At 42.0% G+C, this 13887-nt stretch overlaps 1 protein-coding gene across 1 annotated transcript in view; it reads left to right on the forward strand.

Moving 5' to 3' along the window:
- LOC120882899 (phosphatidylinositol 3,4,5-trisphosphate 3-phosphatase TPTE2-like) overlaps positions 1–13217 on the forward strand; it is a 91735-nt gene extending 78518 nt beyond the window's left edge. Inside the window, exons 14-17 of the mRNA XM_040266716.1 lie at positions 6425–6516; positions 9113–9208; positions 10350–10420; positions 12417–13217. Coding sequence (XP_040122650.1) covers positions 6425–6516; positions 9113–9208; positions 10350–10420; positions 12417–12519 — 362 coding nt within the window. The 3' untranslated portion in view covers positions 12520–13217. The remainder of the gene's footprint in view (positions 1–6424; positions 6517–9112; positions 9209–10349; positions 10421–12416) is intronic.
- Positions 13218–13887: the final 670 nt, after the last annotated feature.

Raw genomic sequence — 13887 nt, forward strand, 5'->3', positions numbered from 1 at the left:
TCACCATCAAAAGTTTCTCCCTTTACCTACCCTCCTCTCCTATAGCCCTCTCTCCCCAGAAACTCCATCAGGATGTCTTAAATACCTGAACAGCAGATGCATTTTGTTGCCATGATTCTTTTTTTTTTTTTTTTTTTACAAATAACTCCCAAGAACTACTTTGGGTCAGGCCCCCGGCTCATGTTTCTCTGGAGCCCGTGAGTGGTAAGCAAAGGAGAGGAATGTACGTGAATGGAGAGCTGACGGCAGTGTTGGAAAGTTTCCTGGGGCGGACAGCACTTGGGTCTTCCTTCCCTGAACCTACAGGAACACGGAAAAGGGTTCGGACACACCTGGTCTCTGGGGGCCTGTCTCTCAGTACCCTAGCTCTTACCAGTTCTCACTGGGAGTAAAAATCCTTTTAAATTTCAAAAGAGCTGACTGCACCTGCTTCACGAATGTAAGGAGAAAGACAGGGGCCTGCCGTCGCCCTGGGAGACGGGTCAGATCATTCATCGCTGGAACTTGAAGGAGGCGGAGAGGAATAGAGGTCAAGCCCCGTGTTTTATTTCTCTCTCACCTGCCTGGCTTCCCTGCACTGCTCAGTCTCAGGGAGGCAGGAGACGGGGACCCCTCAGTGGAAGGGATGGGGCTCCCCCACTGCCAGGGGTGTGACAGGAGGGGACGTTTCTGGCTCTGATCCCCGAAAGCATCACCAGCTTGAGCACCCGGTGTTGCTAGAGTCTCCCGGGCGGTGTGCAGCCAGGGTGCTAGTCTCCACTCAGACAGCCCCATGTTTTTAGTCCCCTGAGGAGTCACACAAAATCCTGTCTGTTGCTGTTGTTCAGTCTCTCTGTTGCGTCCGATTCTTTGCGACCCCATAGACTGCAGCACATTGGGCTCCCCTGTCCTTCACCATCTCCCAGAGTTCACTCAAATCCATGCCCATTGAGTTGATGATGCTATCCAACCATCTCATCCTCTGCCACCCTCTTCTCCTTTTGCCTGTAATTTCCCCCAGTATCAGGGCTTCCTTGGACGCTCAGATGGTAAAGTATCTGCCTGCAGTGCAGGAGACCCAGGTTCGATCCCTGGGTTGGGAAGATCCTCTGGAAGAGGAAATGGCAACCCACTCCAGTATTCTTGCCTGGAAAATCTCATGGACAGAGGAGCCTCATGGGCTACAGTCCATGGGGTCACAAGAGTTGGACACGACCGAACGACTAACATTTCACTAAAATACTCTCTAGACATTTTTTTAATGCTTCATCCAATTCTTCAGAAATAAGAGACTCCTTCAAAATATATGTAAAAATTGCATAGTTAAAAAATTACAATTATTAAATAGAAAAAGCTTTTTTTCAGATTATTTATATATTTCTCCCTCCCTACCCACAGACCCTCACGTCACCACCACCACCTCCTAGTGGTGGTGAGGAATTGTGAGGGCCAACCACAAGCAGATCACGTGGGTTTCTGGCTTCTGGAAACAAACTTCAACCCAGCAGCAGGGGTTCTGTGGGCAATTTTGGTCTAGATTTCCAAACAAGCATTGCACAGGCAGACCCTGGAAACCCAGCCTGTTCCAGCACAAGCCTGCCTCTGTGTATAAAGGAATAACTGTGAGAAGGCTCTGTGGACTACAGAGTTCTTTACAGGTCCATTCTGACTATCTCATGTGTGTGTGACGAATGAGGGACAGGGTTGGAGTGGAGTCTCGCTTGGAATGCCAGCCGCCCTCAGACCTCCCTGGGGTGAAGCCAGGCTCGTGGGCAAGAGGGGACAGGGGTGGTTCACTCCCCATCGTCCCCTGCAGAAAGAGCCAGACTGCTCTTCTCTGCAGCCTGAGAGGCAACACAGGGGGCTAGTGGAGCAATTGCTTTCTCTCGAAATTTTAAACTCAGCTGTAAAACCAAGTTGGCGGCATGAGAGCCTGGTTTGTACCTGCGTGTCTCGTCTCCCTCAGGGCCCTCTTGGTGCATGATGAGAATCCGAGAAGACCTCATTCTATTATGCTTTCCTTTATCACACTTCACAGATGTTGCCTTTTTTTTTTTTTTTAAACAAATTAAAGGTTTGTGACAATTCTGCACTGTCAGATGATGGCTGCCATTTTGTAGCAATTTGGCAATCAAGTCTTTTCTTAATGAATGTATGTAGTGTTTTTTAGACGTAAATAGACTACAGTACAGTGTAAATATACATTTTTATATGCCCTGGGAAACAGGAAAAAGAATTCACGTGACTCACTTTATTGTGATATTCGCTTTGTTGTAGTGGTCTGGAAATAAACCCACAGTATCCCTGAGGTATGCCTGTAACAGTATCTATACACACCTCTGTGAGTACGAAGCTATTCCAAACAGGCAAATAGGCATTTAGTCTGATGGAGTTTTGATGCATTGCTCAAACATGAACCATGAGAAGAGGAATCATTTCTCAAAATGCTAAGCTTGAAAATGGTTTTAATAAGTTCTAGCATTTCATAGATTGTCTCAGTCTGATATCATATCCTAAGACTGTGGATGGCTCTTAATATTTTGAGTTTTACTTAACCTCTGTGGAGATACTGTTAAAACTGTCAAGTGTAGATCTGGAACTAATGCAAATTTATAAGCACTGCAAGGGCAAAAACTGGTGGAGAGATTTATGGGTTTGGTTTCCTCATCTCAGGGCTTCCCAGGTGGCTCAGTGGTAAAGAATCCGCATGTCATATGGGAGACCTGGGTTCGATCCCTGGGTTGGGAAGATTCCCTGAAGAAGGGAAAGGCTACCCACTCCAGTATTCTGGCCTGGAGAATTCCATGGACTGTATGGTCCATGGGGTCTCAAAGTGTTGGACAAGACTAAGCGACTTTCACTTCACTTCTCAGGCTAACATAAAGTAGTGGATTTTAAAGGCTACTTTGAGACCCCCTCATAGAGGCTTCCAGACAGAAGCTTGTGCCCTTTGCAGCTGTTCTTATGGTGTGGGACTTGGTTGGCAGTGCCGACTTAGGAAGGCATGCCTGGTATGCTAAAATTCTTGTTGTGCCCACGTAAATAAGCAGGCCAAACTCAGGGACACCAGCCCTCATTTGGAATAAGAATTCTCTCCTTTGAGGGAGATCAAGATGGCAGAGTAGGAGGGTGCTGAGTTTACCTGCCACTACTCCCCGCCAAGAACATGTCAAAAATACAACTCCTTGTGGAGCAACCCAGGGTAGATAAGCTCTTCTATAGCCAGGTATGTAAAGGAAACAATTCTGGAGTCTGGCAGGAAGGGAGGAGAAGCAATCTGATTGAGACCTGCACCCTTGGTGGGAGACCCAGAAGAGAAGGGGGCTGGTGTCATGGGCTTAGGGATTCTCCTGGAGGAATGAGGGATTTGAGCTGCACCCCAGCTCACGGTCTGACACCAGGAAGATGGGTCCCCTTGGCTGCTTGGGTTTTTTTTTAAATATTTTATTTTTATTTGTGGTTTTATTGATTTGCAACTTACCATTCTATGCAAAATTCAATACTAACTTAACTATCTTTAGTCATCACCTGGGAATCAGTTTTTTAAAAAACTATTAAATCCTATTAAAGCAACGCTAATGACATTCTGTCAGCTTCAAATTGACTGACTCACCACATCATTACACACCGTCATCCTGCATCTGCAGTCTGTTTGTAGAATGGTATAGCTTGAAAATAACAAATCACTGTGGTCTCTGGAATTGAAAATGTTAGTAGAGAGGTAACTCACATACCAGAACACAAATGATGCTGGAATGCTTAGATGCATCTGATTCTATATTAGCTAAGTGTAAGCCACACTTTTGTATCCCCTTAGCAGGTCTGAAAGCCAGTGGGGCTGAGGGGAGGCTGTGAAACACTGAGAGCCCGGCTCTTAAACAGCAAAGTGGTGGCTAATACACCATCCCAACCGAGGCAGCAGCCTGGAAACTGACCAGGGAGAAGGCAACCTTGGCCAGTACTCTGTTGCTACCCACATTTAGGAGGAGCAAAGCTACCCCAGGGCAGTGACTGACATTGCTGGTGAGAGAAACCAGCCCAGAAGTGAGGCACCAGCGTCTCTAGCCTGACCCAGCCTCTCACCAGGGTAAACAGGTGAAACCAGCATAGAATTGTGGCCTCCAGCCCTTGGGGCACTAGTGGTAAAGAACTCCTCCAATGCAGGAGACATAAGAGACATGGGTCAATCCCTGGGTTGGGAAGATCCCCTGGAGAAGGGAAACAACTCACTCCAGTGTTCTGCCTGGAGAATCCCATGGACAGAGGAGCTTGAGGGACTACAGTCCATGGAGTCACAAGGAGCTGGACACGACTGAAGAGACTTAGCATGAGTGAACACAAGCCCTGAGCCCGATGTGTCCCAAACCAAGGCGAAGACTGCCATCTCACTCATTCACACACACACAGGGCTGCGCCTGGCTCTGGCTGTAGCCTCTCCATCTCCAGCCCCACCTCCCACCAAGCTGGTTGGTGACTCCCAGAGCATCTCAGGGGGAGATGGGACCCACGCTCGCTTCCAGTCCAGCTGTCCCACCAAAGCCACTGGGCACACCTAGACTGGGTAGGGATGCTTCCACACAAGGACACGCCTTCAAGACCAGGATAGGTAACTGATTCACCTGATTTCATAGAGACAGAGCAAGTTAAACACAATGAAGAGGTAGGAGTATCAGATGAAAGAACAAGGGAAAAAAATCTGTAAAAACTCTAAAGAATAATCTTCCTTTGAGATTATGATCGTAACAGAGAGAGAGTGGGGAGACTGTCAGGAAAAAGTGACAGACGGTATCTTCTCCAGGGTTGTAGCTTCTCCAGGGTTGCCTTCACCGCTCATGGTCTTTAAGCTATTTTACAACTCTAAGTCATAGAAAACTGATAATAATGCAAATTTTTTAGGCATAGAAATGCAAATTAGTTGTGTCTAGTAGAATGCAATTGCTTATTGACCTGTTTTGTATCTATTTGTAAATTAATTTCATCATTCCTTATCTGCTCGCGAATGCAGTACTTTGAACCAGCTACAAGATTTGACTGTTTTTTTTTAATAAGTTAAGATTTTTGACGTGTTAAAAAAGTCCAAGTACAGCACAGTGCTATGGTATGCAACAATTTCTGTAAAACAATATATATATATATATATTTATGTTTGTATGTATGATGCTTAGTTGCTCAGTCATGTCCAACTCGTTGTGATACTTTGGGCTGTAGCCCACCAGGCTCCTCTGTGGGATTTTTCAGGCAAGAATCCTTGAGTGGGTTGCCCTTTTTCTTCTCTCGGGGATCTTCCCAACACAGGGATCAAATCCACATCTCCTGTGTCTCCTGCACTGGATTCTTTCATGTGCTGAACCATCGGGGAAGCCCTGTTTGTATATATATACACATACAAAACATATAAAACTTGGAGAAAATATATTTGATTATACATACATAAAAATAGAATCTAAATAATAGGAGTTATCTATTGGGACTGGCAAATTAAACAGGTGGGAGATAGGTGAAATGGACACTCTTCATCTTCTTTATATTTTATTTTTAAATCATGTGATATACTTACAGTATTTTAAACCTTTTTAATGTGTGGGAATTCAAACTCATCAAACAATGCCCTTGTCCCTTGATAAATATCTTAATGTTTAGCTCTGCATTTCCTGAATTCTAGTTAATATTAGTTGAAACAAGTTCTGCAACTGGATATGACAGAACGGAGGCAAAGCCATGACTCCTAATGACAAATGAATATTTCAGTGTTAGTAAGAACAAAATTAAATGAACATGAAACAATATGAGAAAATAATCAAGAATGATAGATAAATGACTTTGTTAGAATATTTGTTTTCTATACCTTTGGTTCTGTGCATCTTTAAGTGAAATATGCAGGATTGAAACAAAAGAAAAGGTTTGAGAAACCAACTCTTTGAGGAAATACTAAAATAAGTGGGTCAATTAAATTGGAAAAACAAGAGTGGGGCAAAAAACCATTTGTCTGTAAATATATACTGAACACAGCAGGAATGTTTGGATACAGCTATCCTGTGTTTTGCATAAACTGGACTTAAGGCAAGAGGAATTTTAGTTTATTATTAAGAAACATCATGATTGGAAGTCTGAAGAAAGCTACACATCAATAAGAAAGGTTTCAAGTTTTCCCTAATTTTTTTTTTTTTTGCTAGGTAGGTGAGCAGTAAGATTCTAAGTCTTAGAAGCTGAACTGTGTCCTTTTTGTTTTTTGGTTTTTTTTCCCTCCAGCGTTATAAGCTCTGCCTTAGCAGACAGAATTGGATTGAAGCTTTGTCTTTGAAAGACAAAATCCAGGCAAGATCCAAATGATTCAATATTAACGCAGTGTTAGCTGGGTTCATTTTTTCTCTTTCTAATCCATGTTGTTGATTTATAGACATTCTGATCTTTGCTCTAACCGGTCTAAATCTTTAATTTCATTCAGGTGTTGGAAAAGGCAATGGACATGATCTAAAAGTACAAATAATAATGCAACGAAAGACTGTCTTTTTCTGTTCTGCTTCCAAAAACTGTAGGGTAAGAGAAAGCATGTGAACTGAAAAGTCTGGTGTTTGTTTTAAATCTCAAATCAGCACATTGACCTCCCCAAACCATTTATCAACATAGGGAAAGGCCATGTTACTTTCTGGTTACCATCCAACTTGGTGTCCCTGGGTTTGGATGTGAGTCAGGTGTTAAACTGACTGTTCAGTATTGTTTTCAGGGTGTTTTCCAGAATACACTTTTGGTTCAGCTTTGCCCTTCACTTTTCCACAGATGCTAAGCGTGTTCCCAGAAATCTATCAGAGTTTTAAATTCATGCCTCTGGTCACTTTTAGCCATGTCCTGTTCTTCTTGGTCATTGTATTATATGGCACTGATTCTGAAATTTCAATGCCCATGAAAATCATCTGCTTCCATATCTTGGCAATTGTAAATAATGCTGCTATGAACATTGGGGTGCATGTATCTTTTTTAATTAATGGTTTTTTTTTCCAGATATATACCAAGAAGTAGATTGCTGGGTCATAGTTTTATATTTTTGTTTGTTTGAGAAAGCTCCACACTGTTTGCACAGTGGCTGCATCAATTTACTTTTCCAACAGTTTTTGAAGTTTCACTTTTCTCCACGTCCTCACCGACATTTGTTATTTGTCATCTTGATGATAGCCATTCTGATGGGTTTGAGATGATAGCTCATTGTGGTTTTAGTTTGTATTTATCTGGTAGTTAACAATGTTGAGCATCTTTTCATGTGCCTGTTGGCCATCTGGATGTCCGCTGGAAAAAATGTCTACTCAGGTCTTCTGCCCACTTTTTAATTAGGTTGCTTGTTTCATTTTTTTGTTTTTGTTTAATGTTGAAGGAGCTGCTTATATATTTTGGATATTAACACTTTATCAGTCAAATCATTTGCAAATATTTTCTCCCTTTTGGTTGTCTCCATATTGTCGATAGTGTGCTTTGCCCAGTTGCAGATACAGTTGTGATGAGATGAGATTGGTCCCTTAGGGCGGCAGGTGCTTTGGAGGACTGGCCCCTGGGGTGAGCACGTGGGGCAGGGCAGGTCTGCAAGAGAACACTGGGGTGGGGCGCATGGTGCTAGCCAGGTAGATGGCAGACGCTTGAAGTGGCACCCGCCACGCTGGGCCAGCTAGGTGGAGGGGGAATTTTTTACATGATGCCTGCCAGCACTTTGTTCTCCAGAGGAAGCTTCTGCCCCTGTGGCACTCACCCTGAAGTTTACACACGTAACTTCACATATGGCCAGGCACCTTTCGAAGTACAGCCTCTGCACTGGGGCCCCTCGTGAGGGAGTTTGTGTGCATGGCCTTTAACACATTATCGACTGGGTGATTTCTGCAGATAACTAATGCCTGTGGCGGTGATTTGTCATGTAAATGAATATTGAAACGTCTCTGATCAATAACATCTGGGTAGCAGAAGACGTATTAATACGTCTCTGGTCAGAAGAGCAGGAGTTTCATTTCCCACCGCCTTCCTGCTCTCCTGGATATAAGCCCTGCTGGTTTTTGGAACCAGATGTTCTGGGGGCTTGTCTTCCCCAGAGCTGGGGTGCCTGATGAGGGGCTCGAACCCCCTTCTCCACAGGGAGAACTTCCACGTTGGTGAGCCCCCTCCCGCTTGTGGGTAGTAGTCAAGCCGGGTGTACAGGTCTCCTAAGACCACCCATCTCTGCCCTCCTGTCTCAGCGTGGTTTTCTCTTCATATATGCAGTTGTAGCAGAGTTGTCCTGCTAGTCTTCAGGTCATTCGCAGAGTCGTCCCATAGGTAGTTGTAGTTTTGGTGTGTCCATGGGGGCCGGTGAGCTGGGCACCCTCCTCCTCCACCATCTTGATCCTGCCTTGGTGCTCTTCACCAACACACATCCTTCCGTGCCCAGCTCAGTGTCTGCCTCCTCAGGGAAGCGCTCTCATTCTTCACCTCCTGTTAACCTCCCTGAAGCCCACAATGGCACCCTCTTTATCATCCAGCTTGACACGTGATTATCTGCCATTCTGCTATTATTCCTTGGGTGCTTAACTCATCATCAGAGTCTGCACCTCCTTTTGTATTTTTTTTTTCCACAGGATCGAACACAGACCTTTCCCACTGTGGGTGCCATCCTCACCCAAGTGTGTATCAGGAACAAAGAAATAGTATAGCATCAAAGTCGTTCATTCCAGAAACTTGGCCTGTCCTTGATTATTCCATCCAACTGTTTGCTACAGACAAGGCCAATAGTCCCATCAGCAAATACATCTTTTATAAAATGTGATCTGTTAGGCATTGCTTTTTGAATGTGCATACTACCTTTAAAATTGAACTTCTAATGAATTCTCAACATAGGAAAATCAGATGATAGACATTCAACAGTAATGTTAACTTGGTTGAAGTCTAATGGAAAACTGGATACTTTACAACAGTGCTGCACCATAACCTTCAATCACATTGGCCTATTAAAAATGTAAACAACAGTATTGCAACTTCAAAGATTACTATTTATACATATAGTCACTGAACTGAGACCAAGAGTACTTAATTAAATATTAGAAGCTGCAATAAGTGAACATGAACTTCACTGTTGTCTCATTACCAGGTTGATAATTCTGAATTCTATGTGTTCATCCAGATATTTCATGATGCTGAAACAGACAGAGTAATAATCTTGCTCTCTAACTGCCCACCTCTGTATGATGAGGTAAAAGTGAAATTTTTGTCTTCTTCGGTGAGTAATCAAGAAACAACCTATGCTGTTCATCTCATCTAGTCTTGTGAATGATTCTGATTTGGGATTTCCTTGACTATAATTCCCAATAAGCGAGATGACAGGCAATGTCAACCCCAAGTTGGGGAGGGGAAGAAAACAAGTCAGATTACTATAAAGAATTTTTTAAAATCAGAAAATATGTAAGGAAACCCTTTTTGCTTGTTTTCTAAATTCTATACAATTTGCATGTGTTCATTTTCGAGTAAGAAAAAAATACAAAAACCAGGATGTTAAAAACAAAACAATGTATATCTTATTACATAGCAGTGATCATATTTTTGCTTTGTATCTTTAAATCACATTTCTCCCCATAACTTATAAAATACTTTAAAAGGAGGGAGGTTTTGCTTTCCTCGGAATTGATGTATAATTCATTTAAAATGGTATATTTAATCCAATATTTATGAAATATAATGTCTGCCACTGTCATTACATTATCATGAGGGTATAATTATGTTGACCAGTTAGCAAATGTCTGATTATTCTGTATATGGCAATATTCTGTATATAGTGAAATTCTAAGCCTCAATTGCTAGTTCATTTTCCTATAATATCATCAACCAGAACTGCCAACCGATAACCGTGTTGCTCAATTTAAAGCTTATTTCCTTCATCCCCCGGTTGCTCCCTGTTGGGGGAGAACTGACTAAGTTTGAAGTGGTAAATGTGTTGAAGCAAGTGACTTGGAAAGTTCCCCTCATCATTATCGATAGTGGTTAATTATCTAATGTAGCTATTCTTTGTAAAAATGGATGATACGCAGGGGCAGAAATCGGCATAGTCCTTAGTAGCTTCTGTTTAGCACTATCCAAACCAGATTAAAATACCAGTGTCTAAATTTATAAATATCATAGAGAAAATACATTTCCTTGAAAATTTTGCTGGAAACGACAAGAGAAAGGAACGGTAATCTCTTCAAGTCTCCTCCTAGGTGTCTTGAGTATAATGTTGACTAGAAGTGCTGCATTTTAATAACTACAACTATTTGATGAACACACAAATGAATAAAGGGAGGAATTTTAATCCCTCTGGAATGACTATTTTTCACAGTTACATGGATACCAAGAACTAATCGTTGTTTTAAACCATGTCTTTTTAGGCTCTTCCTAAATACTACGACAATTGTGCATTCTTCTTCTGGTTCCATATGTCTTTTATACAAAATAACAGGTATGGCCGTGGCATAATCCAGTAGGAACAGCTTAGTCTCCAATGACTACATAAGGGGTAATGACAAGCCTTTAAAGTTATCTTACTTGGCTGTGTTGGGTCTTAACTGTGGCACACAGGCTTTGTTGCCACCTGTGGGACTGCTCCGTGGCATGTGGGATCTTAGTTCCCCAACCAAAGATCGAACCTGCATTTTAAGGCAGGTTCTTAACCACTGCGCCACCAGGGAACTCCCTGACAAGTCTTTTGCTAATTACTCAAACCCAGTTTATAGATACCAAAAATTCTTTTTAAGTCCCCGTTTTTACCGCCTTATTTATTGTGATCTGGTTGTTTTTAAAAATAGGGCTATTCTTGAGATCCACTGATGCATTACCCTCAAGATCCATGCTGTAGGACTCTGTTATAAAACATCCTGTAACCAGATCCTGACTGGTAACAAGTCCTTCCCGTGAAAGTTCAATATGAGTCTGTTTAGCACCTCAAATATGGCAGGTCCTCAGTACATGCTGATTTACTGATGACCAACCGATACCATATTCCACACCACAGTAAGGCATCACCCAGGGAGGCTTCAGCTAGTTTGAGAGCTGGCTGACACCTCTATATTTAGGGCAAGAAGTTATACTGTGGCAGTACTTCCACAGTAAGTACTGATGAAGACAGCTTAAAAAAAATTATGAATAGTCTCCCATAAAAAATGTTCTAATAACTAAATTGGATAATCTATTGATTTGAAGATTATGCCAAAGAACCTCTATCATATCTGAACCTCATTCCTACATCTAGAAGTTCCCCACTTCTCTTGTCCTGTGGTGCTGAAAGTTTGGGATTGGTATCACCATCCCATCCCATCCCAGGAAAAACAATATACAAAAAATCGTACAGGAGTTTTGAAGAAGTGGTTGTGATTATATATGGCCTGAGTTGATAGTTCTCTTGACATAAAATTCTAGCTTTTTCTTCAAATGTGGATGCCCTCTCATCCCACCTCAAGGCAACAATACACCTACAACGCACACACACACTTAGTGGATTTCGATAGAATGAACTTTAGATGTGATGGAACTTTACCGATTTTTTTCCACTTGGATGTGCTTGTGATCAGTCGTGTCCAACTTTCTGCAACCCCATGCACTGTATAACCCACCAGGCTCCTCTGTCCGTGGGATTCTCTACGCACGAATACTGGAGTGGGTTGCCATTCTCTTCTCCAGGGAATATTCCCAACCCAGGGATCGAAGTGTCTTTTAAATTATGAAGTGGGCATTTTGGATGCATTAAGTCTCGTAATACAAACAGCTTCACCCAGTAGTATGGAAATCTAAAATGTTAAATTTCCTGGCTGACCAAGTCTCCTGCACTGGCCAGCAGATTCTTTACTACGGACCCACCAGGAAAGCCCTCCTGGATGTTTACAGATGGAAAACTTTGACTCATAACATGAGCAAAATCCCTCAAAATCGACATCTGGGTGGAATTTCATTTGGTGCTACTTCTGCAAAGCGGTTCTTGCTGAGGGACAGTTTTTTCCTTTAAAACACCATGGTTGTATTAGAGAAGCAACAAGTTCCATCAGTTTTCTCCTCGCTTTTATATAGTTCCTCAAGATTTAACATTTAGATTTCTATACTACTGGGTGAAGCTGTTTGTATTACAAGACTTAATTCATCCAAAATGCCCACTTCATGATTTAAAAAGACATTTGTTTATACTGGGTTTTAATACACATCCAGTCTTATTTGTCACATAACAATTTATTAAATACAGATGTTAATTCCAAAGGCAATATTAAAAGAATCAGTGACACACTGTTCCTCAACGTTACTATACTTTTGTCTCTTAATAGAGAGTTGAGCTTAGAAAGCTAACTAGATGCAGAGGAGCTGAGACTGATGGTGGCCAGCGAGGCTTTAAAACAAGGGTGCCCTACAGCATGGTTTTTCTGTTAGCCCTAAAATAAAACGTAAAAAAAAAATTTTTTTTTCTATTCTAGGCTTTATCTTTCAAGAAGTGAATTGGATAATCCCCATAAAATAAAAGCATGGAAAACTTACAGTCCAGAGTTTGCAGTCGAGGTATATTTTGATGACATTTAAGTTGTTCCTGGTATCTGATTAAGTATAGTTCCCCTTCTAGACTAGAATCATGTTCTTCCCAATCCTTGCTACATATTTATCTTTTAAACCTATGTCCTTGCTGATATGCTTTTACATACATGTACATATGTTCTTGAGAAATCTATTAAATATATACAAGAGAGATGTCAATGGCAGTATTTTTTTTGGAAGGACTATACATCACAGTTTTCGTCTGTATTAAGGTTGAAACAGTACACGGAACATTAGTTATCACTTCTAAGAACTTTTAAGAAATAAAACTTTCCTACCAAAATAAGATTTAAAGACGGCAGTTTCCCCTAATACTGTGGGTTTGTTTCCTTTACTTATATATTTCTGGACAACTATTTATTCCCTGCTTTGTTTTACATCTGTAACTTCAGATGTTAGAAGGTAATTTCTTTCCTCTATTTGACTTACAAACTGTTAACAATGATCAGAATGGCAGCAAAAACTATTTTAAAACTCAAAGAAATGTTCACACCAGCAGCCTCCCATCCCCAACAGGGGAAGTGAAGTGGATAATCGCTTTTTTTTTTTTTAACACTCCAAGCACCGCACAGAGCTTGGCAAACTTCCTTTAATTGTACACAGGGCATCGAGGGAGGGTAAAAGAATTTTCAGTAACCTCTGCTTTTGTCTGTCATTACTGAAGTCAAAGGGAACGTTTGCCTAGAGCAATCTAGATTTTTAAATCCACCACCCCCGCCCCCAACCAGCTTCACCCAAGCTTAGAAAACTTTGAAGTAAGGTCAAATTCTCATTATAGACACTGGTTAGCCCTGTGTCCACAGGGAATCACTATTTTCTCTTTGGTTCAGTTCAGTTGCTCAGTTGTGTCCGACTGTTTGTGACCCCATGAACCACAGCACGCCTCCCTGTCCATCACCAATTCCCGGAGTTTACTCAAACTCATGTCCATTGAGTCGGTGTTGCCATCCAACCATCTCATCCTCTGTCGTCCCCTTCTCCTCCTGCCCTCAATCTTTCCCACCATCAGGGTCTTTTCCAATGAGTCAGCGCTTCGCATCAGGTGGCCAAAGTATTGGAGTTTCAGCTTCAGCATCAGTCCTTCCAATGTACCAGGTGCTATTTTATTCTAAGTACCTTTACTACCGTTAACTGTTCTTGAAAGCAGTTCTATGCTGGCTTTATTATCTGAGCAATTTTCCTTTTATTGGCAAGGCTCTCAACAATCTAGCCCTGGGTGAATTTATCAGGAAATGAAAGGGAGCGCTCGTGGGCACCTGCGCCTCTGCTAAAACACAGAACACCCATCCCTGGAAAACTTGACACTGCTACAAGTGGGAAAGTGTGCGTCAGTCACGTCCGACTTTTTTTGACCTC

This window comes from Oryx dammah, unplaced genomic scaffold (assembly GCF_014754425.2).
Source record: "Oryx dammah isolate SB20612 unplaced genomic scaffold, SCBI_Odam_1.1 HiC_scaffold_24, whole genome shotgun sequence".
Classification (NCBI taxonomy): Eukaryota; Metazoa; Chordata; class Mammalia; order Artiodactyla; family Bovidae; genus Oryx; species Oryx dammah.